The following is a 27,135-nucleotide window of genomic DNA, read 5'->3' as shown; positions in this document are numbered from 1 at the left end:
GTACCAACTAGATGAAAATTGCGATTTATAGAGTTGCTATTCGAAAGAATTGGTCCAGTATTAAAGAAGTTACAGTGTATACAGATAAAAAAAAAACACACATCAGAGTAAAACCAATACCTTCTCGCTTTGCATCGAAGCTAAAATTGGTCAAACGGTTTACAAAAATTCATTCTCATTTTAGGCCAAACTGAACTAAAAAATTGTTGTTAAACTATTATCGACTTTTGATTCCTAAACAATAGAAATCTTGTGTTTGTTTTTGTATTTATACACATAAATTTAAAAAAAAACATATTTTGAAACTAGAAATGGGTAACCAACAATTATAAATAAATGACAATGAAAAAAGCTACTTTACAATAACAATATGGTTTAAGATGGTTTTATGGCGTCCAACCGAGGACAGTGGTCGTTTGCAATATCAAAATCGTAAACGTGACCGCAGTTTTCGACTGCACATCTTTTGAAATACTCCAAAACCTTTTGGATTTGAGAATCCGGCACGATAGCGCCTATTCCTGGCACGTGAAATCCACTATGGCCAACGCCGGATTCGAATTGCTCAAGACCTGTATCATCGGTCAACTGCTGCTGTCTTCCCGAATCGATCGCAGAGTCCAAAGACTGGAAATTATAAATGTTATTGCAGTTGAGTTTGGCTCGAGGCGGATATGGAGCGAATGCCGATATTGTATCCAGTGATTTTGCAGTTTTCAACGTTTTACAAACTTCGGTATCCCATTGTTGAAGTTTACCACCATGGTCAGAATTGGTGACCGCTAAAGCAAAAAAAAAACTACTTATTAAATTACTGTCTTCGATTAGTAAGTTTAGAGCCGGATTAAAAGGGCTATAGGAGGATGTTACAGAGTTGTTCTGATAGTAGACAAAACGAATAGTATTTGAGACGGTTTTGGCAATGTTTCAAAAAAAAAATAGCAGGAGGGAAGGCCGAAGAGACCAAAATGGGTAAAATAAATTACATTTGAATGTGTAATTTTTTTTTATAACACTTATGCCGACCTGTTGGACTATCGACAGTTTCGGCTGGTGGAAGTGGCGAACAATCCAGTCTTGCTAGGTATTCGTATAATCGACAAGCTATGTCCACAGGCAAAAAATATCCATCAGCAGCCAAACACTTACAAAACGCTTCACAGCATACCATCATGGTATCTTTCAAACACTGAAAAGAAGCTTTCATTATTCGCCGGGATTTACTTAATTTGTAATTGCTATAAAAATAATTGTTTATGATACATAATATTATAATAAATAAAATAAAATATCATGCATAGTAGATAGATAAAGTAACAGCGAGTGAGAACAAGATAAAAAACGTACAAGGTAGATTATAGGGATGCTGGCAAAAGGTCAACCGGTCGCCTGTACCCAGTGGACTATGGTCAATAATAGGGATAGGCATATTTATATTGCGTGAGAGTCACTTGAGTAGCCGTGCATCTGCCACAGAATGTATGGGAGAGAATAAATGTAGCACATTATGGAGTGCAGTAAAAGTAGACGACGAGAATGCAACTACAGAAAACTTATTACAGATTTAAGAGTACAAGTGATATTAGTGTAGAAATAGTGGGAGAAAATTTTGAGGAGATTAGTTAGAAAATAATGAAGATGGTCAAGGATCCAATAGGGTCAGGAGGAGGCATGGCCGTATCCAGCACTCATTTTTTTTGGGGGGGGGGGGTAAGATAAAACTAGTAATTAATATTTAGGATTTTAATTAAATAGAACCATATCAGTTTTTTAGGTATATATATATATATATATATATACCGCGTAGTCTATAAATGTCAGATGTATGAATGTATCTTTACGTTTTTTAGGTGCAGTTTTATTCGTTGGAATCTCTACAATGGTATATTTGGATTTTTGTTTTGACTATTTTAGCAGGCTGAAATAGCAGATCTTTTCAGTAAACGATAACGGTGTCCTGTCGTTGTCGCCGACCTTGATAATGACTATTATATATAATATTTCGTTATTCTGGGTACAAATCCAAAAATGTAATACAGTTTGAGTACACTATAAATTCTATTTGTATGTATATATATATATATATATCAATATATATACATATAATATTTTTATTATCGACAAGACTCGTGCTTTTATTCATATACAGGATTAAATCGATTCTATATATGAATGTAAACATTATTACCCAGTCATTATTGACGTCTTCCAATATGGTACACCAACGAAATTCGAAAAAAGCTAAAATTCATTGACGTGTCCATAAGCCTAAGCAGACAATAACGGTAATATCACGTATTTATTATTATTTAATTATATTTTAGGCTTTAAAGTTAAAAGAAAACTTACATCAAAATATTTTTCTTTTTTTTATATAATTTTCAGGAATACATACTTTAAAAAAAAATGGGAAAAAAGATATAAAGGAAAGTTAATACAAATATTTTTCGATGAAATTTCGGGGGGGGGGGGGGTTGAACCCGGAACCCCCCCCTGAATACGATCATGTCAGGAGGGTCCATAATTTGTTTTTCTTAAATCATTTTGAATAGTTCAAATTAAATCATTATATATACCAATATATCATGCGTTTATGGATCATTAATACAATAGGGTATCAACAAACAATCTGTATATTAAACTCATAAGTCATAACATAATCAGTAATTTCAATAAGGCCTGAAATGTAAGTATCAAAAGTATTATAAAACAGCAATTTATTTATAAATATGTTTTGTTAGAAATAGTTTAAAACAATAAAATGTTACTATACTTTAAAAATATGTTTTTTTAATTTAATATAAAAATGGTCTATAGCCATACTTATATCTAATTATGGCATAATTAAATATACATGTTATTTTGAAGTAAGTGATATTGTTTTTCTTTAATATCAGGTACTCCGGTCTTTTTTTATAAATGTAAGTATACTAGTAATTATTTGTTTAGTTTATGACTTTGGTACGTATATATTTATATTTAGTTTGAATTCGAACAACATAAATATAGCTAAAATACATATTTTCTCATCTTGAAACACTACACAGTAATGTAATGAGCTCGGTGCTTGCCGAAATATTATATTATGCGTTTTTTTTTATGAAAGGTTATACTATTTTTGGAACGAATCCAATAAAATAACCACCATTCCAGACCTTGGCACCATCATATTATCATATATTTTATAGCATCATAATGTGAAATAACGACCAATAAAATAATATCTCACAACTTTACCTTTGACCAATGTCCAATTGCAATACCAAGGAATTTGATCATGTCGACGTTATTTCCGTGGAATTGTCCAATTTTATAAATTTGATCTAGCAAACTATACTCCAAGTATAAATCCGACCATACTTCTTCGATTCTTTCCTTCGTGCCCAAAGTTGTACCTAACTGAAAAAAAACAATCATTATCAGTTAATATTCATACATATTTTTTTACCCGGTACCACTGAGCTATTACAATGTACATACTTGGTAATAATAAAGGTAAATTCAAAAATATAAGTGCTTAACATTTATATTTTACTATTTCAAAAGTTTGAAATAACTGTTGTCCGTTTGTATAAAGAAGAGATACTTTATACCTATCTACAACAATAAATTAATATTTTCCAAACATATCCAACGATATCGCATAAATGTATTCTTGAAAATTAGTTATTCAACTGTAACGGTATAGGTAATAATTGTTCGGATATTAACAAAGTTTTAATTAATTTTGTTGTATAATTCCATTGTTCCACCGGTTGAGCGATAAATATAATGTAAAATAACCTACTGCTTTACAATTGTTTTTTCCACGTTAAACAATTACGTAGGTACTCATTAGTATTTTTTTTTTTGTAATTATTACACTGTTAAAATGCTTACTATAAAATATTGGTTTGTAACTGGGAACCCTGCTTGGATTGTATATTTTAAATTATTACTATTGCTATCACATTCAGTTTTCAGACCGAGCCATTGCAAATATCAAGCTACTTTCGCCTCACCCCGTTTCTCCGAACTTGAGTAACTCAAAATGGGTTTATGCTAATGAAAATCTTAGTGTATTATAAATTATGTTTGAACTCACTTGAAATGCTAATATCCTAATCAATGTTCGGTCATGAATGGAAAAACTATGACTGTAATTTTTTGGGTCGACCATTGGTAACTGCTCGTCTGGCGTTTTGAAATACTCTGCTGACCACTTCAAAATGTCTTCCGGTTGTGTGCGTATCGCTGCCTTGACATAATCTTTTAATACTTCTGGTAAAGAATCGGGTACCACGACCGAAGTCATTTTCAATGTAGGCGACTTTTACAAACTAGTAAAAACACAATATTTCACGTTTAGTTTTAACCTTATTTGTGTTGTTTTGGTTTCGTTTCTATGGTAAGTTAGTGCTGGCAAAGCAAATCGATATCCGGCGGAATGTGAAAAACATTTACTTCAACCTGGCACATGAGTCGTCAATGTTGGGTGTAACAAAATGTTGACAGATTTGACGGTTCGTTAAGATTAAACAAAAATTGTTAGGTTTTTTTAAACCTAACTAGACTTTTTAGTCTATCTGTCTTGGGGTTCATTTTGTAATAATTTGTTGCTGTTGGTTTCGTGATACTCGATGACTTAAAACTCTCGTAATACAAGTTAAACCATAGAATAGTGTATTTAATTTTGCTTCCTTAAAAAAGGAAGCTACGGTTCTAGGGATTTTTTGTTCAACATCGGGAAGGGAGTAAAACTATAATAATATGTAGTTTAATAGAAAATAGAACAACTTAACATTTGATTCGAATTTTTCCTTACATTTTTACAAGTATGTTTGATCGGTTGTCTAGATGAACTGTCTAAAATTTGGCGGTGATTGACCAGTTGAGATTTTTAGCAAATTATTTTTAATTTAAAAAGTTAAAGTATTATATATGCGGTACCATTAGTATTTTAAAAGACAATAGAGCTTTAAAAAAATATAACACATATGAATATTGTCTAATATTGTATAACAATATAAGCAAAACTCAAAAATATCTTAAAAAAGAAAAATTAAAAACTTAAGAAAAAATTAGTATTTTATCCTTAATGAATCACCGTGTATATTATATATGAAGGGCACAAAAAAAAACAAGAAAGTCACTTTAATCTAAGAAAAACATGTTAAAATAATGTTTTAAAATGTTCAATTTTGTTTTTAATTATGTTCAAAAATAAAGAACAGATGCGTTTCGTAAAAAAACGAGTATTATAACAACAAAATGGCCATTTTTAAATATATATACATAAATGGAGCAGTATAACGAGTTCACTATGACAATAAACAATCCGTTTATCCTTATTATTTTATAATACTTTCATAGTTGTCTGTTGCACTGCGACGTTACATTAGAATCGCGTGACTTACCGCTAGACTTTTTTTCTTTAAGCACGTGCGACCAGGGGTTTACAATTTTGGAACTTCTTATGACTGTATTGATATAAAAAAAATATAAATATAAACAATGTGAATACGTTTTACGCTATGATTAAATTGGAATTTCGTCTTGCACATGATGAATTTGTAAAAGGATGAAAAACGTGGTTAAAGGCTTCTTTTATCGTTTTTCGAGCAACGTGCGTCAACTTAAACAAAGACCGTGCCTGGGAAAACTTGTTTGGAAATGTTAGGAATCCTTTGTACGATCATGCGACATTTACGACACGGTATAGCGATAAATTACTGTAAAAATATCGTTTTAAGCTTGTCGGCCGAGCTTGAATGCTTCCTTACTTACATTTACCTATCTGCCAAACATGCTCGAGTGCACAACAAACGAGTGCACGCTAAAGGTTTCGTTAGTGTCGCAATAAAAATTCCGAAAATCAAAATATCATTTAATCTACTCATTTCTAAGATGTGATCACATATTTTGGTCCTTTGACTTTGAAATTATCGATTAAAGGTAATTTTTATATTTTCCTATTTGTATGTACGCTGTAGTCTACAACGGCGTATAGACTATTTACATAATTTATTTTTAAAATGATAATTCCATTTCATCTGTACAATATTCGTTTTCTATTTGTCTTGTAAATATATCGACTTATTAATTATTATTTTCATTTATTTTGAATATACAACAATTTTGTTTTTGTAAGTTTATAATTTGGTATTTTAGATCATACTTGTTCAATTTGTCATAGGACAATATGGTTTATGATTTCATAATATTTTTTTATACTATCGTAGAACCGTTTTGTTTGGCTTTTAGATGTCAGAAGGGAATGAAATTCCACAAGATCCTAGACCAGAATTTTTCGGGAACTACATAATAAAAGCTTTGAAAGTAAAAGCAGAAAAATGGTTCAGACTGATGATGACGGAAGATCAAGGATCTAAGGTTTACAATTTTTTGGACAATCCAGAATGCATTGTTTTGGTGATATTCCAGGTAATAGTATGGACTATATTATTGTGCGATACTTGATTGCAAGGCTTCATTAACTTTTGTTGACTTACGCAGAACTTGGCCGCGCAATTATTTGCAACGGACAACTTTCCAATTCCACTGAAAACCAAAGCTATATACTTTGTGAAAACCGGCAAGGTTGTAATACCAAAAGAAAATCCGTGTTCGGTGCTTATAATCGGAGACATGGCTTGCAAACCCATTGAGCAATTAGCTACCGTTGTAGACGACGTGAGTATATATTATATACACTATACTTTGTCTCAAAAAGCGGTAGAAAACTAGAGATGTTTTTTTTATTATAAGAAAAACATATATTTACAATCTGTACAATATATTGTACATTTAGTAAATGCGATAATATGAGTAACATGACAGAAAGATTATTGTTGTTTATTGGAAGACAATCATCATTCATCAGTATCAATTGACTAGAAGACACATACATTTTTTTTTTTCATTTGGAAAATTGTAAAAGGTCTCTAGGTCATTTGCTTTTGAGTCTTCTGGGTGCATAAATGTCTTGAGAGATAAGTTAAGTGATACAAAATTTAGTTATAATTCGCCACTTGAGTGTTTTTCGAAATTAATGCATAGTCAATAAAAATATTACATTTGGCCACTATTGTGAAGTATAATTTTGAGTACACTTTTTTTTGGGTTTTTTAAGTATCGAAATAATCCTTAGAAATCGGACCTTTAATTTTTTTTTTTTTTTGTTATGGGTGAGCAATTGTGAAATTATGTCTAGTGCAATCTTGTGCAATAATCGAATAAATAGATATGTGCTTAATATATTTTTTTACATACTTTTTAGTGTTATTCATTTAATAACCCGGTTATTTGGATAATATAAATTTTAATATTTATTCTCGTTTAAATTATTTATATATTACCTAATACATTTTCTCTTATTTTCCGCAATTAATTGTTTTTATTGTTTATTATTTTATTGTGACTTTTAAGAACACACACACTAGCAAAAATGCAAAATAAACAGTAAATGTCTAAAAAATGTAATAAAATAAAAAATGCAAAATTTAATTTTGAATTCAGAATCGGTATCAAAATGTGTTTTTCAGTTTTTTTTTCACGTACAAGGAATAGTATAATTTTTTATCTCAGTTACGTGCAAGTGATAATTTTAAACCTATTATAATTTAAAATGTGTGAGTTAAAAAAAATCATACATAACGAAAGGTATGATTTCTAATATAAATTTGTATAAAATATTTTTTTGTTTTGTATTTTTAACTGTCAACATACTCATTATGTTAATAAAGTACACACAAATAAATATTTGGCAGTATGGTACACTAAATATGAGGTCATTTTGGTATTCAGCGAGACAAAATGCAAAATAATGTTTGTATTTTTGTTGTCGTTGCCAGCAAGTTGTAGTTTGAGCGGAGTAATTTTTAGATTTTTCTCGGTAGCAGCTAAAACCGGATGATAATAATTGAAATAAATAATATTTGTTTTGACCGTTTTGAATCGTTCTAGCTTTGGCCAAAACAACAAACAAGCTAGTATATGGCGACGTCCGCCGAATACACAACAAAGAGCACTAACGTCGTACATAGTGTCGGCATTGTTTTAATCATTTTTATATTAAGACTTAAGATTATATTTATATTAAAAAAAAACAATACAATTATTCTGATTCGGCCTTCACAAGCTTGACCGTGGAAATTTTTAGACGATAATAATATCAACGACCGTCGACACTGTACGACTGGATTACAATTAACTAAAAGCTTTCATGTCGCATCACTTATCAGCTATAAATAGAGATTAGGTGAATGGGAATTATGTATGCGGTCACACGTAGACACGAAGTATCTAATAATATGATTTATACAATAAAAATAATAGCTAGTAGGTACCTACTACTATTATGGGACATTGCTGTCAGAACGCAGCTGGTAGTTTTCTTTTTTTTTTTTAGTTTTTCTTCGAAAATAACGGGAAAGTGTTTTGAAACGGTGTAAATACATCGACGTTTATTTTTATTCGTGGAAAACTCACTGACATCGGGAAGGTAGTTAAAATGATCATAATGACATGGCGTTCTCAACGTGAAAACTGTAATAATACAGGGTGTTCAGAATTGCATGTAACGCCTGATTTTTTAATGATATACTAAATTTTTTTTTAAAAATTGCATGTGAAACATATTAAATGGTTTTTAAAAAAATAATAGCTTTAAGTTATTGTATTTTTTTTCAGTCAGAAGATAGATTTAGAAGGGGTACCTTTTGAAACTTGAATGGTTGACATTTAATACATTTTTTAAATTAAAATTAATGTGCTGAAAATGTTGACTGGTCGAGTTATGAATCGTTTATTTTTAAGTTATTAGAATTTAAAATATAGGATGGGAGGTGTGATGCTCACAGGTAAAACCACACAGGTACTACACACCACACTTCTTAAATAATATTCTCTAATAACTTTAAATGTACCTACTCATAATTGGTTATCGACCAATCAACATTTTCAGCAAATAATTTATAATTTAAAAAACGATTTAATTTATACATTAATATTTAAATTTCAAAATTTATCCCATCCCTTTAAATCTGGCTTCTGACTGAAAACAAATACAAAAACTTTTAATTATTATTATTTGATAATAATTTTAAATGTTTTGGTAACGCCTCAGTAAGATAAGTTAAGTTAGTTAGTTGTCAGGTAAACTAATAGTGAACATACGTTTTATAAGAGAGTTTGTATTTTGAGTTAAGGTTCAAGTGAAATCTAGGGTAGTTTATTATGGCAAGTTCGTTAACAGCATTTATTTGTAATTGTTTATGTAAGTTATTGTTGGTTGAATACCAAGGAGCACTAGCTGTTAACATCCGGAGCGAGATGATGTTTTGGAACGCCTGTATTGGTTGGATATTTGATGGCTTTGCTGAACCTCATGCAGTCATGCCAAAAGACTATACTGTTCTTATAATTGACTTGTAATTAAGCATTTTAGTTTTGAGTGGCAGGTTGGACTTGAGTAGCTGGCGGAAAAGATAAGTCTAGTGTTAGCTTTTTTCCTTTTTCCTTGAGGTGGTTCCAAAAGTAAAGCGTTTACCTAAAATGATACCCAGGTATTTTGTTTTATTTCGAGTAGAGATTATTGTATTGTTGAATTTAATAGCTGGAAATATTTTAGGACGGAGAGCAAAAGTAACATGGCTTGACTTGTTTTCATTAATTTTGATCTTCCAATTTCTGAATTATATATTATTCGAATTTAGATAGGTCTATAAGACTATGCATTTAAAATTAATTACAGTTTCGTCACGTCAATAATAACACATATGAATACGATAGCTGAGTAGAGTACTAGAATTTTGTTATTATTTAATTTAGGTTCTATGCTTATAAAATAATAATTGTCGTTAATTATAATTTTTAAATATATTATCAGATTGACTTCGGCTGTAATATAATCGTACTTATGTATTTTCGTGCGTTAATATGATTAGTGATTACTTATTAATTATTATATTTTAAAGAAGGACACAAATACTTTTAATTTTGTTTTTTAAATAAACTATAATAAATATTATTATTTGTCGATCGACGTCTGTTAATCGCTGAGTGCCTATCTACTGTTTATCCAATGGTAATATAATAATATGATATTATATTCTTATTTACAATCAGTTCAAACTTTAATAATTTTCGTTATTTGTTAGCATAGAAAAACAGTCTATAGTTTATGTTTTAGATGTTGATTAAAAATCCACTAACCGTAAACAACGCACTATCTGAACTCGAAATAATTATTATGATTATAGTATTGAATCAATATTTAATATTTGACCTGGATGCAATTAGTTCTATCAAAAGAAAAGCATTATTTTTGTTGGCGGAGAAAAAATAGTGTGTGTTAACAAAATAATTACATAATCTCGATTCTAGAATATTCGGGAATAAACATTTGTCTGTTATAATATATGCTAGCTTTCTACACAGGCTTGGCATAACGAGATAATATTTTGTTTGTCGACTAGGTATTATTATAGTTTCTTTTTATCCATAAAAACCAGATGACCTCGATTGATACATTTGGATTAGTATTATTACAATATCGTGTATATTTTTATACTATTGGAATCAATTTGATAAAACACAGCGAAGAATCTATTGCTATAAACAGAATATCGTCATTTGTCCACATTCATCATTATTCAATTGGTTATTTATACAGGTTTGTAACAACAATTGGTCAGCAATTTTAGATCCCACTGGGATTTAATATACATCACGACCAAATTTGTTGAAATTGATTTTTGACGACATTAGACCTGTTTTGAGATTATTACATTATTGTATTTACTTTTTGGGATTTTGATGTCAGTTTATATTTTCTTGGGTAACTGATGTTGAAATCAGCACATACATAGGGAAATGAGGTAATTTTTGTAATTCTATACAAATGTGAAAGCAACATCGAAATTTTTAACTTCGTCGCGATGTTTTTATTGTCGTTTCTCAGTTTGAGCATAGGTTGTAAGTATTGAAATTTTAACCAACCTATGTTTTAATACTTTCCATATTATGGGGAAGCTTAACGATACTCGTTCAAATGTATAGTAAGGGAACGCCCTACACTAGTCCTATCTCTTTGTTGGTGATTTTTAATTTTAGAAATTATTCTCGGTCGCCACTATTTTCACTAATACATCTTATTCGGTCATTCATTCAACCATTTAGGCCTAGTTCAACAGTAAAAATTGGAATTGTTTTCTTTTGTCGTTATTATATTTTTTACCACCTTGATCGGTTTACTAAAACGTGTCATTTTCTCGAATATTTCAACACAATATGGTTTTATCATGGTAATTTATAAGTGCGCCGTGAAAGCGAGAAAAAAAAATTTGCTAAATAAAACCCGTTACGAATGATAGACGTACGACCAAGGCCATTTAGCATGTTTTTGTTCTTCGTTGTCAATAACCATTCTGATAATGCGTTTTTAAATATATATATATATATATATATATATATATATACATGTACACGAAGTAGGTTTATTGAATTTTAAATTTTTCTTTAGAATAGGTATACTTACATATTATATATATTTTCAGGTTTTATGTGTACAGACTACAGTCTATAGATAATCTAATAATGAATCATATTTTATATTATAAATATTATATATATGCATAATAATTGTACAGGGTGATCAACTTATCGTGAACCACTCAATAGCTCACTGAGTTTAATTAATAATTACATTTTTTTTTACAAAATGTTTTTTTTTACAATGTGATCTCAATTTCTCATAATTTTTTTGTTTTTACCTCCCTCCCAACTTTTGAAACTTAAACGGTAACACATACATTTTATTAACTTTTTAAATTGACGTACTTAAAATGTTGACTGGTCGATAGCCAGTTTTGGATAACTATTTTTAAAGTTATAAGATTTTAAAAGTTAAGACGGGAGGAAAAGTGCGGCTGGGAAATGCGCGCAGATAAAAATAATACTACACTCCATCTCTCCTCCTGCCCTGAACTTGAAATATATGCGTTACCATTTAAGTTTCAAAAGTTGCTATCAAAAAAACTAAGTTGAGAGAGCGGTAAAAACTAAAAAAATTGAGATCACATTGCATGAAAACACTATGTAAAGAAAAAATTTAATTTCTTATTAAACTCAGTGAGATATTGAGTGGTTTACCTTGTACACTGACAAAATTCTATCAATGGACGGTTTATTTAGTCGAGACTCCTTCCCACACAGCTTGCACTTCAGTAAAAAAAAAAAATATTTATACAGATTGTTATAAATTAATAAATATACATAGTATAATAAACTAAAAGAAAAGCATATCGATGATTTTGATAAAAAAAAAAACACACGAGTACTCTTTGTTACCTTCGCCTACCTACGTGATAGTAATAGACAACAACTAGATGTATTGTACTTAAATATTTAACTGGTATATATATTTCATACTATATGGCTACTGTTTTTTTTTATCTCGCGATAACAAAAAGCACTGTACATATTATAATAACTCAATTCAAGCTATAGGTATTGAAGTCAATATTGAGTGTCCTTTTTGTCACCCACCTGTGAACGTACACGTTGCTGGCGAACACCTGTGAAATGTATAGGTAGTACATACCTACATTTACATTAATACGGTTGGCCTTTTTCAGATATTTGTACCCTTGTTGGCCAATCCAGAAAACCATAGAAATTGGGCGACCGTTGTGTCTTTGGACGTCAAAGAGCACGTGCATAGCTTGAAGAGTACTGTTTATCAGGTCAAAGGTCAAATCAACGGCCAAACGATATTACCCATGCCGGTCGGAGTGGAACGATTGGAAAGCATAGAAAAAACGGTTAAGGATAGGTATCCGATCGAAAATGCACAGAACATTTACCTACTTAAATTGTATTAATATTGCATAATATATTTTATTTTGTATGTACCCACTATGTGCATACAACATTGCTTCTCACAGGAAATTCACCGAGAATATTTAGCAAAATTGAGATTTTTTTTTTCACACACAAAACAAGTTTTATCTATAAAATTTCATAAATGTTTTTACTCTTCACCTATATTCTTCGTGAAAAATTATTTAGCTATTATAATTTTTTTTTTATAGCGACGGCAAGGTTGTTGATCTACATTTTAAGTCTGCCGTTGAAGGAGTCATTATAAAATGGGCTACACAGATAACAGATGTTCTAAGCGCTGATTCGGCGGTGGCTTGCAAAAATAACCAAAACCCGACTCCTTGGACAGGTATTATATTATACAAAAGTGTAAATTGCAGGTATTTTATGGATCGGGTTTATTATCGTAGTAGCTCAAATTGGGTAGCAGAAACTGAAAGGGGTTTTTACTGTAAATCAATGTTCGTCAAGTACCCCAACAATTTTTTCACATATTACATTGGTCTAAAAAAAATGTAAGTTTGTCTTATTCAAACTTACAATCGCAATTAGAAATTAGATGCTAAGAATAGAAGTTCTCGATGCTCTGTGAGATTTTTCTTTTTTCGGACAAATAAAAAGTTATCGAATTGAGAATTTTTCCCAAAAGGTATGATTTTGATAAATAACAGCTAAATTATGTTCGTTTTGATTGTTACAAAAAAAAGTTTTAGACTAATAATACATACTTCCTACTGCCCTAAACTATACTAAGGAATAAGAATCCAGCATTCTTAATCTAACATGTTGATGTTGACTGGTGTTATGAAAAAATATGTAGGTAGTTAAAAGTATATAATGTCTCCAGACAAAAAAAAAACATTCAAGTGTAATTTAAAACTAGCACTTTCATAGCTCAACGTCAAAGCCCAAACGGAATGACGGGATGGTTCTAATGGCCGATAAAACCAAAAGAAAAAAAGCATATACTGTATGTATATATGTATATAATTTAGTGATGGAAATCCGGATTTTAAAAAAAACACTATTTAAGCTACTTAAAAATCTTAGAAATATTAAATAATATTACAAAAAAAACCAAAAATATTTTAATGAAAAGGAAATTAAAAAAAAATAAAATGCTTAATTTTGACTATAAATTGCTTTCGGATTTTGGATTTTCGGATTTCAACTAATCCAAAAGTAGTTTATCTTTTTAGTTTTATTTTTTATCAAAAATATTTTACTTAGGTACACGGCTTACACTGTAAAACTATTCAATACTTATGACTTAATAGCATTTTTTTGTGAAAATCCATATTTTGGATTTCCAATACAAATATATTTACATATATACTTTGTTGCCTAAATGATTGGTTTAATTTTGAACAGATACGTGGTTGTTAATTTAAAAAATTACATCAGTTGGTTTTGATTGGCTTTAGTTTTTACATGATGAAAATAATTAACGATTAATGCTGTAACTTGCAGAGAAACTGCGCGGGCAATACTTTATTAAAAAAAACTCTAAAATACATGTGTTTTGTAATTTATACATAACTTATCGTATGTCATGTATTTTCTTTAATGTATGCTTTTTTTTAAATTTACATTATAATATATTGATTTTAATTATACTCGCACAATAAAATAAAATAATATAATGGGATTTGATTTTCGATTTTTTTTTTTAGGTAAAACATGCAATGAAATAAAAATGTAATCAAGAATTCTTTACTTTATCGAATGACCGATTAAATCGCCTTATAATTTAGTTATTAACGGGAATAAAACAAGATCCATTCAGTATAAACTGTTATTATTTGCGAAATCTTTGAATTGAATATGCATATTTTCTTTAATTTCTTAGGTGGCAAAGAAAAAAATGTTGGTTCGTGTTGAGTGTGTTATATGTTGTTCGTGTTGTGTTTCAATGTTATTTTCACTACATTGAACAACAAAGAGCTAGCGTTTTTAATTTAATTTTTAGATGATAAAAAAATATTTTACTTTATCTATAAATGTGGACTTATTGTAAAACTTAGATTGACAGATCACTTGTGCGCTTTAAGAACTATTTTATCAGCTCTAAACGATATGGGCTTCCTGGTATTCTTCGCGTCGTCCGTGTCCTTCGGGGCGTTGAAGTAGTCGACGATTTCTTGATTTTCGACTTTCCTTTGATCTCTGGACAGGATACCCGTGTCTCTACCCAAGTCCCTCGAGTCCGGTCGAACAGCTACCACGTTTTGTTCTTTGTCGTTTTTGATTTGCTGCTTTTGCATGAACCGTTGGGATTCGTACTCATAATACGCAATCGCCATGGTTAAGTTTTTCTGATTGAACTCTTCCACAATCTTCATACACCAATAGAACTTGTTTTCTAATCTGTCAATGATTTGCACGCATTTGTCAACAACCGAGAGTTTGATTTCTGAAGCACCCTTGGTCAGTTCCTTTTGAGCGCTGCGAACAAGTTCGTTGGGCTTACACTGCGGACAGGGATCGATTTTTGCCAAAAATCCGTAAAGTTCCTTACGGTAATTCTTCTCGCCTCGGTTGACCAAATGAAAGTGTCTCAATATAGGCACCTAAAAACAAACGAGCCTTCTGTATTCAAATCCTATAGCCCAAAAAGGACGCGGCATAGGAAACGAGGGTTACTTTGTTTGAATAAAATTATTTACTTGTATTTTTTTTAATTTGGCTTCCAAGTTTTCCAAACCAAAGATCATTTCATTGAACAATTTCACGTAGTGGTTGTCCGCCTCTTCTATTTGCCGTATTTTCAGCGTTTGCTCGTCGACGAGTGGTTGCAAAATTTTCTTTTGTTTTTCATACTCTATTTCGGCGTTGGACATCATATGCAAACTTTCCGGTAACTGACATACGTCCTCTAATTTTCCCATCGCCAATTTCCACATTACCGTTTTCAGAGCCTTCAACTGAATCAACCTCGTGTAGCACTGCTTATCGAATTCCAAGCTCTGCAGCATTTCATCTTTGCTGCCGAAACCGAGTTCCTTCAATACGTAATCAGCGGCTACCTCGTCTTTGGTAGGAAAGTTGTTGTCGATACTTAAAAAATCTTGCAGTTCCCCTGGAAATTCATACTCATATTCCGCCTTTAAATGGTTCTGTATGTTGCGTTTGTATTCTTCGTTGACAAATCCCATAAGTCCGTCTTTAAAAAACGTGTCGTACCACTTGTGGCTGATTTCTTGTACTGTTTTGTTATCGGGCTGATTATCAAAAACTGACGGTAGTTTTGTGCGTATGATGTTTTCTAGGTCAGTCATCTGTGGTTCCTGCATCAGCAAGCTCCTATATGCGAAAACCACTCGTTAATGGGTTTCTAGAGTGTAACATATTATGTTATTATAATATACCCAACTAGGGAAAGTGAAATAGAGTTCTGGGGGCAATCATATTACCTGTTATGCTCAAGCATATTTTCCTTTGAAAGGAGTCGACCGATATAAGCCATCTCTTTTTCCGTGGCCTTAATATTGGCTTTTTTTTCTTCAATATATTTTTGAGTGTAGGTACCCTCGTCTTCCTTAAAAGTCGTACCAGTCTCAATTGTCTTTATGCCTTCTACGGCCAGTTCTTCAGCGTCATTTTGTAATTGCGCCGTCAGCGAGTCATACATAATAATATTTTCTTTCAGCAATTTTACCATCGCTTCGGTCTTTCTATTCGTTAGCTCGGCTGCCGCGATTTTTGTCTCCATGTCCGCTATCTTGCTGATCATCTTGTTCATAGCGGTAGTATCTTCCACGTTCTTATTGCTATCGAATTTTTTCAATTTTTTCAATTCTATCACTTGTAATTTGTTTTGTCGTTGTATCGCATTGCGCTCTCTAACTATTTTCTGTATAGAAAGTGCGATGCTAAGCTCGATCTCTCGGGGATTTAAGTTCTTAAATCGTTCCACCAATACTGGATCGGCCGCTACGCCGTTTAGGATCTTTTCTTTGTTATCGTTCTTAGCTAATTTTAATACATTTTGATAAGTGTTGATCCTTTCTTTTAACTTTGTCGAATACCGATCTTTGGCTTCCGCTTCTACTTGCAACGCTAATGAGCGATTGTGCTTGTCTGCCTCACGGACTTGTACGATTTCTTTAATCAAGTCTCGCTTTATTATGTTGGTCCACCGCTTATCATTTATGTGTTCTACTTTGTCAAAAGAGTCCATAGTTTTTTTTGGACTGGTTGCTGGAGAACAATTTCAATTACAGACTATTGCGATGATTTCAATTTTTTTTCTCCAATTTTATACTCAAAGTATAAAACACATTCAAGTTAAAAATTACAATTACAAAAAAACTGTTTGGCCCGGATCACTCAGGCAACTAGATAATAATTATTAATCTACAATTAAAGTGATGCCAATGTTTTTTTTTTCGCTCGACATTGTTCAAGGGGTAGCAATTGTTCTAATATAATTTTAATTATATTTTAACAACTGAGAAACATTTTCGTCTAAAACCTTATGTTTTATAATTTTTTATATTATACACAAACGAAAGCAATCGAAAAAAAATAATGGATGCAAGATGCTTAAATTCTTTAATAAAATCAAAATAACTTACTAAATGACGTTTAGGTGTTACCCCTTTTAGATTAAATCATTGCAATAACATTTCCTAATGGCAAATGTCAAACGCATGTATTATTTACAATAACAAACCTCAAGTTTTACAAAATAATTTGTTTATGCCTGCGTTGTAAAATTTAGTTATACCTAATGCTAATAATATGTAACAATTATTTCAGAAGTGACATTTTGGAATAATCGTGTAAGAAATTTAGAGTTCATTTATGAACAGCTGCATGAGCAGAGGATTGTGAAAATGGCTACAATTGTCCAACTGACTAATAGCGCGTATTATCCATGCCTAAAAAATATATACACGAATGTTACTTCTGGTAAGTTTTAAACACTGTTGCGTCTGTAACAAAATCATTAAACAGCTTTGTTCGTACAGCTTTGGAAGAGGCCAAAGACATTGCTCGATATTTAAAACCCTTACAAAAGCATTTCAAATTACTAGAAGAAACAGATTTTGGAGACATAATTGTGTGCTTAAGTCCATTAATGCATGTTGTGTGCTTGGTGTGGGCTAATTCTCATTTTTACTGCAACTCTAGTAAAATAATTATACTTCTCAAAGAGATATGCAATCTGGTGATTGAACAGGTATAACACTCTAAATAGATTTTAAATTTAAAAAAAACCCTACAGTCAAATATTAACCTATGTATAGGAAAAGTATTTTTTGATACTGTACTGTAAATTAAAATATATGATGTAATACTACATTAGCTATATACTTAGTAAACAGTTGTAATAATATTACATAATCTATTTGTAAAACGCGTGCATCCAAGATTCAAACATAAGTGTGTTTTTAGGCAATTAGATATTTAGATCCATCTTCTATATTTCAAAGTGATATCCATGAGACGAAATCGAGAGTTCAGCATTGTATATACGTCTTTGAAAAATTCAGGTATTAGTTTTTATAGGTTGCAATAATTATCAATACAAACGTTATAAAAAAGAAATGTATTAATAATTAAAATAATTGAAAGATTTTTTTTTGACCAACTAGAAAGGGACCAATTAATAGATATATCAATTATTTAATTTTTTGTTTTTAGGAACATTTTCAATGAATATCGTAAGAACTTACCGTCTTATTTTAAAAATGGGTCGACGCCAATATTGTGGACTTTTCATCCTAATATAATTTTCAACAGAACCGATTTATTTGTCAGGAGATTACACATCATTGAGGTAATTTGGTTGGCGAAGCTCTTGCCAAAAGTTTGTTAATGCTGACTTTGATCGTTTTATTAAGTGGTTTTTCGACACGGTCATGGAATTCACAAAGTTAGAAAGAATCGAGTTCAGTGGTTTGAAAGGACGATTACTGAGCACCCGAGTCTTAGATATTTATTCTGACTTTAACGAGCAATTTTCATTGTTTGCTAGCAAAGCCTACGACGTATTAGATCCAGAGGATGATAGGTTTGACGCGGATTACGAGCAATTCAAGGAAAGCGTAAAGGATTTGGATCATCGACTTGGTTTCACCTTGAGCCAAGCGTTCGACGACTGCTACAACTTGGACAGTGTTTTCAAAGTTAGTGTTGATTGTTGTAAACAATGAATGAGTGGATTTGCTTATTCGGTATAGAATTATAAATAAAATTATTTGCTAATACATCATAACTTAAATGTAATCAAATTAACGTAGTAAAATGAGTTTTATTAAATAAAAGTTATAACCTTTTTTAATTTTTATACTAACAATAGTAAATATTTATTAATGTTTAAAAAACAATTAGCTGATTGAAATAGTCAGTGTTGTAATGGATCGATCTCGGATGAAAGACATGTTTGCACAAAGTTATGATAATATCATATCCATGTTATCTGCAGAAATAACGATTTGTCAGGTAAAAATTAGTTGAATGCTTGTATTAATTAACAAATAAAAAACAATATAATGTTACACTGCACAGAAAATTTTTATAAGCCAACAAGATGCCATTAGAACCCGAGGTACCCCTATTGTGGACAAACTGATGCCTCCAGTTGCGGGTTGCTTAAAATGGTCACAGTCGTTGAAGGCTAGGATTCAACACCCAATCTATTGCTTCAAAAATCTAGATCATCCGTAAGGCCTTGGCTGTGAGCAAATTATTCATGCTGACTGACTTATTTTTCATACTTAGGATCGTTGAAAGTAAAGAGGCACGATTGATTCTGCAAAAGGTGGAAAATCTTATGGCAAATATTACAAAACTCGAAGAGGACTTTATCGAAAATTGGAGATCAATTGTTCCTGCCAAATGTCAAGATCTATTAAAATTACCATTATTTAAACGCGCGAACAAGTTCAACGAGCTGCAGCTTAATTTCCATTCAGAGGTAATTGGTATTTTAGCTATCCCGTTGCTTAACCCATAACATATGAACGTTTTTAGCTCGTTGCGATCTTAAGGGAAGTCCATTATTTGCGGGCTTTTGAGTTAGATATAATACCCGCCCAGGCGTTAAAACTGCACGAAAAGGAAGACACGTTCCGAATTAATTGCATTAATCTAAACAATATTAAAGAATGGTGAGATAAGAACGATTATAATATGATATAGAATCATAAAAAAACGTTTGACTTTGACTCTGTGTTTTAGTTATAACAAGTTAAGGAACAATAGCAGAGAAATCGAATATGAATTGGTGCGAGCGGAAATCGAAAATATCGACGAACTCGTCAAACAAGGAGAACAGACCTTGAATTGGAATTCGGAGGGTAATAGTAGTTGTTGAGTTATTCCAAGCAAGGTGATTGTATAAACGGGCGTTCTTTTGCAGGTCTCAAAGAATACATTGGAAAAGTGCAAGACTTAGTGAACAAGCTGTATCGCAGAGTACAAAAGACACAGGAAAACGTGAAACGAATGCGATCGATTTTATTCTCATGGGCCCGAATCCCAGTTCTGTGCCGGAAAGACAACAAAAAAGATACTTTGTTAGCTATGGACGATTGCGGTGAACGGTTTTCTAAAAGGTCAAGAGTAAAAATTTGATTAAATAGACAACGAAGACTAGATGGCAATTTTATTGTTGTGGAATGTCGATTGACGTCCCTGTATTATTCCATGCTTTCAAGTAGTTAATTTTCAACTAATAACGTTTTAATTAAAACAGGCGTAAAGAAATCAAAAAAGCCGCAACCGAAATTCAAAAGCTTTTACAAGAAAACTGCGCTTTGTTCGGAATGCAAGATAAAACCAATCACAGCCAGTGGCAAAATTATATGATATTCATTGATTCGATTGTTGCGGACGGCATGTTAAATGCAGTGGGTTGTAGGTGAGTCAAAACGTTTGTCGTTGGTCACACTTGTCAATCGTCGTATAGTCCAATGATATTTTTCTTGTTTGACATCTAAGCTTATGCTACATTGCTGAAAATATGATTCCCGAAAGCGCCACGTCACCTTTGTTCGAATCGAGTCTGGAGTTGCAAGATCCGGATTTGATGTTTGTGCCTTCATTAGATTCGAGCGAAGAAAGAAATTTTTGGTCCATTATACAAGGAATTATTGATGATATAGTTGGACTCTCCGAATACATGCCGCGGGTGTTGACTACGAATAACTCAAATAATTATTTCGTCAGTATTGATTTAAGACATATCTAACCATTGAGCAATTATTTTAGGTTCTTTTAACTGTTATATCTCAAATTTTAGGAAGAAATGAATTCCAATCAAGATATATGTGCCATGAGAGAAGACATCATGAGTGCGGTTACACGGGTAATCGAAGAGGTAAATGTGATATTAAATATATATTAAGGTATTTCCATGCCGTCCATTACTATAAGTTGATGTTGAAGGGATCAATTAATCATGACAGTCCATTAGACGCCCTTTCAAATAGGCTATAGTTTACTTGAAATTATAACAAATCTTGTTAGATATAAGTATAAAAAAAAATATTACTTATTAGATTATTTTTTCGAATTCAGGCCAATAACTATTGTTTAAACTTTGAAAATTATTCGTATTTGTGGTTGGATGATCGAGATCTATACATGCAACATTTTCTACAATATGGTCATCCTCTTTCGATGGAAGAGTATGATAATATGTCTGCCGATGAAACTTACTCTCCGCCTACTAAGAGCCCTACTATGGAACAGTATAAAGAACAAGTAAGGTTTTTTTTTTTAATTGAACCTTACATTGTGTTTATTGTCTAATAAGAGTTTTGGTAATTCAGATCGACAATTTCGAAAATCTTTACTGTGAAATCGAACAGTTAAAATCGGTCCAAGTATTTGATTCGTGGTTTCAAGTTGATATGCGACCTTTTAAACAAGAACTATTAAACACTGTTTGCAAATGGAGTCTTATGTTCAAACAACATCTAATGGACAACGTAACAAACAGGTAGAAAATAAAAAATATATTAAAATGGTGGTATTGATTTATCGCTATAGGCTTATGAAATAACATATGACTGTAGATAAATTTATAATTTTTAATTATTTAGATAATACTATTAAGTTGGTACTTTGTTATAATAATTTACAGTTTATTCGACCTGGCTAAGTTCATACAAGACGCAGACGGAGGTTTGATGCAACCGGTTGTCGAGGGTGACTACGAAACACTTGTCAGCGTCATGGGATATTTATACAATGTAAAAGAAAGACAAGCTAACACAGAGGAAATGTTTCAGCCTTTGACCGACACAATACAATTGCTGAAGTACTACGATATGGAACTTTCCGAAGAAGTCAATGTCCTGCTGCAGGTTTTAAGCACAAAGTTATGCTTGTTTATTGGTTTTTTAATCACGTTACTCGTTTTAAGGAATTACCCGAGCTCTGGAACAACACGTGTAAGCTGGCGGTTAACATTAAGCAGCAAGTTGCTCCGCTGCAAGCTATCGAAGTAAACAATATAAGAAATAGGATTTCACATTTCGACAGCCGCGTTGTTCACTTCAGGGATAATTACAAAAAGTCCAAAATTTTTAGGTAGGTTTTGTCGTCTTGTTCTTGGTTTTGTTTTCGACCAATAGTTTTATGTTTATGCTGCGCTTTACAAATACAGATACGACTGCTTGTATCCGTACTTTGTGTTGGACGACATCAATTCCAAGATTACCATGTTCGAGGACAACATGGCCCAGATACAGGAGTCAGCTTCTCTCTTTGAAGTTAACGTCCCCGAGTTCAAATTGCTCAAACAGTGTAGAAAAGAATTGAAACTGTTGAAAGTACACGATTTTTCAACGATAATTGTATGCGTCTAAACTTTTAATTATCCAACTTTTGCCGTTTTAGCAACTCTGGGACTACGTGCATCTGATCCATTCGTGCATAGACGATTGGAAGACAACGCCTTGGCGGAAAGTCGACGTCGAAAATATGGACATTGAATGCAAAAAGTTTGCTAAAGAAATACGAGGTTGGTGTGAACATCGTCAATTTTAGTGAATTATTTTGTGTTTAAAATATATTTTGCCTTCATTTGACGACTTCACACGCAGCATTGGACAAAGAAATGAGGTTGTGGGACACATACGCGTGCCTGGAAGGTACTGTGAAGAATATGGTCACATCGCTGAGGGCTGTGGGCGAGCTCCAGAACCCGGCCATTCGCGAACGCCATTGGGAACAGCTGATGAACTCCACCAAGGTTTGAGGAAATTTGTTAAATATTATTTTTTTTCATGTCCCCTTATGTATGTACCATTATATTACTATAATGGTGTATTTTATGACTTGTAAATGCAACGTCTGAACACTAACCACTAACCTGTTTACAGAGTTTAGTCGATTTGGCAGACACGTTCGATGTGAGTAACAAACAAAAAGCGTAGTTTGTTGAATAGTATCAGAGGCGTAATTATTCATGATATAATATTATATTTTTTTTTTATGGAAGTTAAACATTTGAATGGAGTGAAAACTTGTTTAGTTCATCTACCCGTATTCATACACGTTCATATAATTTAGGATCTACCAAAAAACTATGAATTTTCGAAGGAGTCTGTTAATGTTATTTTATAAAGATCATACAACTTCTTAACTTTGATGACATTTTGTATTTAATAGTCTAGGTAATAATTAAATAACTATCCAAAAAACTTATTTTAAAAAACTACTTTTGTACTTAAGACTTTTTTACCCCACGAAGACAAATTATCGAAAATTAAATCGCTTTAAGAGTCAATTTTTCTGAGCGTAATTTTACTACTTATGATCTAAAAATATAACTAAAATTACATCTTACGTGTACAAATATAATATTAATAAAGAATTTTTAAATTTTAATTTTATTGACTAAAAAATGTATAGGAAATAGCATTTGAAATTAGTATCTAATTAGCTTATAATTCAATACCTACTGACCTATTATTAGTACTATCTAAAAAAATGCTTAACTTACGCCATTAAATAACTATTTTATTCTTATTGATCTTTTATATAAAGTTGTTTTATTACATTTCAGACATAATATTTTTAATAAATCAGTTAGGAATCCACTGCATTGGAGAACATATTTTAAACATTTATTATTCCCTCTTAATAATGATGCTAAAGGTGTGTTTCGCCGTCCATATAAAAGCACTCCCTTCAAATGTTTGTAACTACGCCACTGTATATAGTATAGCCTTTGTGAGTGTTTTGTAATTGTTATCATGTTGTATACTAATATTTCCATCTACTATACATGTACAATTTGTCTATCTACTATATTATATTGTTATGTATTTTAATATTATAATAGCTATGGACCCGCCTGTAAGAATGGAAACCTTATGGTCAATCAAACCGTTTGTAACCGGTTTATCAAGTGGTGTCATTTTAGTTTTTACGAAAGGGGATTAAAATAATAACAGCTGTCGCCTAGTTTTAGTAGGGTTTACCAAACAAAGTCCACTATCGTTGATTGCGACCGATTTATCTTGTTTCAAAATCAGTCTTTCTCACTTCTCTCACGTGAAAAAGAATTCATACCTCTATCTACATCACAGCAGCCAGTTATACTTGTTGATAAGATCATAGTGAAAACGAACCAACAGCTTTATTTCACTTCTTAAATAATTTCACTAGATTTATCAGACATCTTCCTTGTGCCTATATTGCGACAAACATAAAATATCAAAAAAAGTATCTAGTTTTAGTAGTCAGTAATATATAATTTGAGTTAGTTGTGAGTACATTTCTGTTTGATTAATTATTATGCAATCCCTAATTGATCAATTTTAACTTTAAAAGCACACATAAAATACTTGAAATACATAATAATCGTGGTACAAATAGCACAATATAAAGAACGCATCTAAAATGTTAGAGAGTTAATCACAAATAGTTTTATATATATTAATAACTATATTTTTGTTTAGTGCTTTAGAAATTATTTAATTTTTAATAATTTTAACCTTTTAAAATGTCACATTCTTTTTACAATATTAATCAACATTTTACGGAAGGTATCAGATAAATTAATAATTTTAAAAAATGTTGCCATATAAAATTTTCCTTTATTCTTCAACACATTTTAGTTAATATGTTTAATTTAAAAAAACATGTCCAAGTAAGTTTTGAAAGTTTAGGAAAAATATTTTTAGGTTTGAAATTGTCCCTGAAAGGTGTTTTTTTAGGTCAAACATTTTTAAATGTTAAGCCTTTCCTTTTAAGACCAACATTTTTTTTTATTTCGCTTTTTTATGTTTATTTTAGGGCTTTAGATCTGCAAATTAGGCTGATGGTAGATCTATAGGGGGGCTATAATATAAATAATTGCTTACAATAATCAGTAGTCAAACTTTTTTATTATTATAAAATTGCACTAAAACATTTAAAAAATATTTTTGATTATGATATATGGGTAACAGCGACAACAAATTATAAGGGTAGACAGACGGTCAACTGTAATCGTATCCTCCTTAATACTAAAAATCAATTTTAAACACATTTTTGCCTTAACAATGTCTTAATCGATATTTAATAGTTCTGCCATTTACAGAATAGCATCGGAGCGTTTGTTTGAATGTGATTTTATTACTTTTAGTTATAATAATTGCTGAAAATCTGTGACCCACCCTATCCTAATATTTTTCCCATCCCACTGTGCCTCAGCGTCATGGTGTTCTGGCTTTATAATTTTTTTAAATTGTTTATGTTCACTTTTTTAATTTATTGTTTTATTAGCAAGCCCCTGTCGGTAAATGTTATTAGCTGGTTTGATGTTTTCAAGTGCTTGAGTATTTATTGTTGTACCTATTTAATAAGCATATACTTGGTGTAGATTATATTTTATTGTGTTAATTGAAGTTTGCAGATTTGAGGAAACTGAGCGTTTTAACACTAAAATTGTACTTTTTTTGCTCGTATCCGATTACTACGAGTACATTAAACTATTAACTATCCCTTAAAATTCGTATATTGCTTTTAAATTTACCATGTATTTTGATGGTGTTGATACTGCGATATTGGTTATTTGCTATACTGTTTGGCGTGCTTAAGCGGCTGATTTATTATGATTTTCTTTTAGGTGAAATTCGTGATGGACCAAGCGACTACCCTGGCCGAGTTGTTGGCGTTGAATTTACACGACTGCGAAGACGACGTCAAGACCATTGTTGACAAAGCCGTTAAGGAAATGTCCATGGAGAAAATGCTGCGAGAACTACAAACTACTTGGGCCACCATGGAATTCTATCAGGAAATTCACGGCCGTACCGGATGTAGTTTGCTGAGAGCCAGCGAAAAACTCATCGAGACCTTAGAAGAGAATCAAGTGCGTTTTTCGATTGTACACATTACAATAATTATTGTTACTCTGCTAGAGCAAATGCCATTTTTTTTTTTACAAAGAAATTTCTAAAAAAAACTATGATTGCTAAACCATTAGCATGGTGACTTCAAAGTAGGAAATATCCCTAGTTTAGCAAACTCAAAGTAACAAAAACTTATTTTGTCAAATCAAAATTATGTCATATACGAGTTTTTTTTCTCCAAAACTTATATCGTTAAAGGTATTATAAAATAAACTATCCATAGAGGTACTTTATCGTATAAATTTCAAGCAAAAGCAAATACTAAAAAAAAATATGTTCGTTTCTTCACTGAACTAATCACTTAAACAATCAAAATTGATTGTCAACCCTATAATTGTACACCAATTACTATTATGGTGTTTCGTTGAATATGGTAATTAATAGATTGTTCATGCACTCTTGTTTCTGTCGTATAACAACAACTAAATAGTTGGTAATTGGTCAGTAAACACATACTGGTCGTGTTTAGGCTGTTAAATGCGTCAATGGCGTTGCTTCCTTTTACACATTTAAACAACACATTGTACTGAGAACTAATGGCAGTTGCACAAGCAAAATAATTAACATAATAATATTGTACAGAGTACATCAATGTTAAACTAATACTAGCCATCCGTCAATTAACCTTGGACGACTAAATTGTTTTGTTTAGAGTACAATATTTTTATTGATTATCTAAATAAATATATGTACAGGAGGGTACAGGAGAAAGAAAAGTGGAAGATTTACGTTAACTAACAAACCTTGTAAAGTAGATACGGTAGAGAGGTTTAGTAGTGAAAGTAAACCGTAAAAAGTGAAAGCATTAAAGGTAAAACGAAAAAAGAATTACGAACATTGTATTAGAGATAAAATAATACAAGAAATCAAAAAGCTTTTTTATTTGTTGATCTTGTGTATAAATATGTAT

General features: G+C 31.4%; 2 protein-coding genes across 3 annotated transcripts in view; one reads left to right on the top strand and one right to left on the bottom strand.

Moving 5' to 3' along the window:
• Nucleotides 1–165: 165 nt before the first annotated feature.
• On the bottom strand, nucleotides 166–12,166 carry LOC126844214 (ropporin-1-like protein). 2 transcript variants are annotated; one of them, XM_050582213.1, is made up of 5 exons: nucleotides 12,133–12,166; nucleotides 4,085–4,319; nucleotides 3,238–3,399; nucleotides 1,027–1,189; nucleotides 166–782 (listed from the first exon to the last, which is right to left on the bottom strand). In XM_050582213.1, the coding sequence occupies exons 2-5, from the start codon at nucleotides 4,292–4,294 to the stop codon at nucleotides 376–378; spliced, it is 942 nt and encodes a 313-aa protein (XP_050438170.1). In that variant the 5' UTR covers nucleotides 4,295–4,319; nucleotides 12,133–12,166; the 3' UTR covers nucleotides 166–375. The 2 variants fall into 2 exon arrangements, with proteins under 2 accessions (XP_050438170.1, XP_050438169.1); XM_050582212.1 differs by lacking the exon at nucleotides 12,133–12,166 and adding an exon at nucleotides 4,444–4,553.
• LOC126844215 (dynein beta chain, ciliary-like) overlaps nucleotides 6,564–27,135 on the top strand; it is a 45,759-nt gene continuing 25,187 nt past the window's right edge. Inside the window, 26 exon segments of the mRNA XM_050582215.1 lie at nucleotides 6,564–6,672; nucleotides 12,618–12,814; nucleotides 13,074–13,213; nucleotides 17,626–17,778; nucleotides 17,838–18,049; nucleotides 18,265–18,362; nucleotides 18,514–18,649; nucleotides 18,714–18,998; nucleotides 19,204–19,314; nucleotides 19,381–19,535; nucleotides 19,594–19,789; nucleotides 19,846–19,982; nucleotides 20,053–20,171; nucleotides 20,234–20,429; nucleotides 20,570–20,734; nucleotides 20,815–21,037; nucleotides 21,116–21,193; nucleotides 21,394–21,579; nucleotides 21,648–21,817; nucleotides 21,962–22,184; nucleotides 22,244–22,410; nucleotides 22,487–22,652; nucleotides 22,720–22,843; nucleotides 22,926–23,074; nucleotides 23,205–23,234; nucleotides 25,940–26,185. Coding sequence (XP_050438172.1) covers nucleotides 6,628–6,672; nucleotides 12,618–12,814; nucleotides 13,074–13,213; nucleotides 17,626–17,778; nucleotides 17,838–18,049; nucleotides 18,265–18,362; nucleotides 18,514–18,649; nucleotides 18,714–18,998; nucleotides 19,204–19,314; nucleotides 19,381–19,535; nucleotides 19,594–19,789; nucleotides 19,846–19,982; nucleotides 20,053–20,171; nucleotides 20,234–20,429; nucleotides 20,570–20,734; nucleotides 20,815–21,037; nucleotides 21,116–21,193; nucleotides 21,394–21,579; nucleotides 21,648–21,817; nucleotides 21,962–22,184; nucleotides 22,244–22,410; nucleotides 22,487–22,652; nucleotides 22,720–22,843; nucleotides 22,926–23,074; nucleotides 23,205–23,234; nucleotides 25,940–26,185 — 4,107 coding nt within the window. The 5' untranslated portion in view covers nucleotides 6,564–6,627.

Source organism: Adelges cooleyi, unplaced genomic scaffold, assembly GCF_023614345.1.
Source record: "Adelges cooleyi isolate 19-005CV unplaced genomic scaffold, UGA_ACOO_1.1 ACOO_flye_CR_arks_rails_tigmint_CR_PRNA_651, whole genome shotgun sequence".
In the NCBI taxonomy this organism is placed as follows: Eukaryota; Metazoa; Arthropoda; class Insecta; order Hemiptera; family Adelgidae; genus Adelges; species Adelges cooleyi.
The sequence above is the reverse complement of the archived record's forward strand: the minus strand, read 5'-3'. Positions and strand labels throughout refer to the sequence as shown.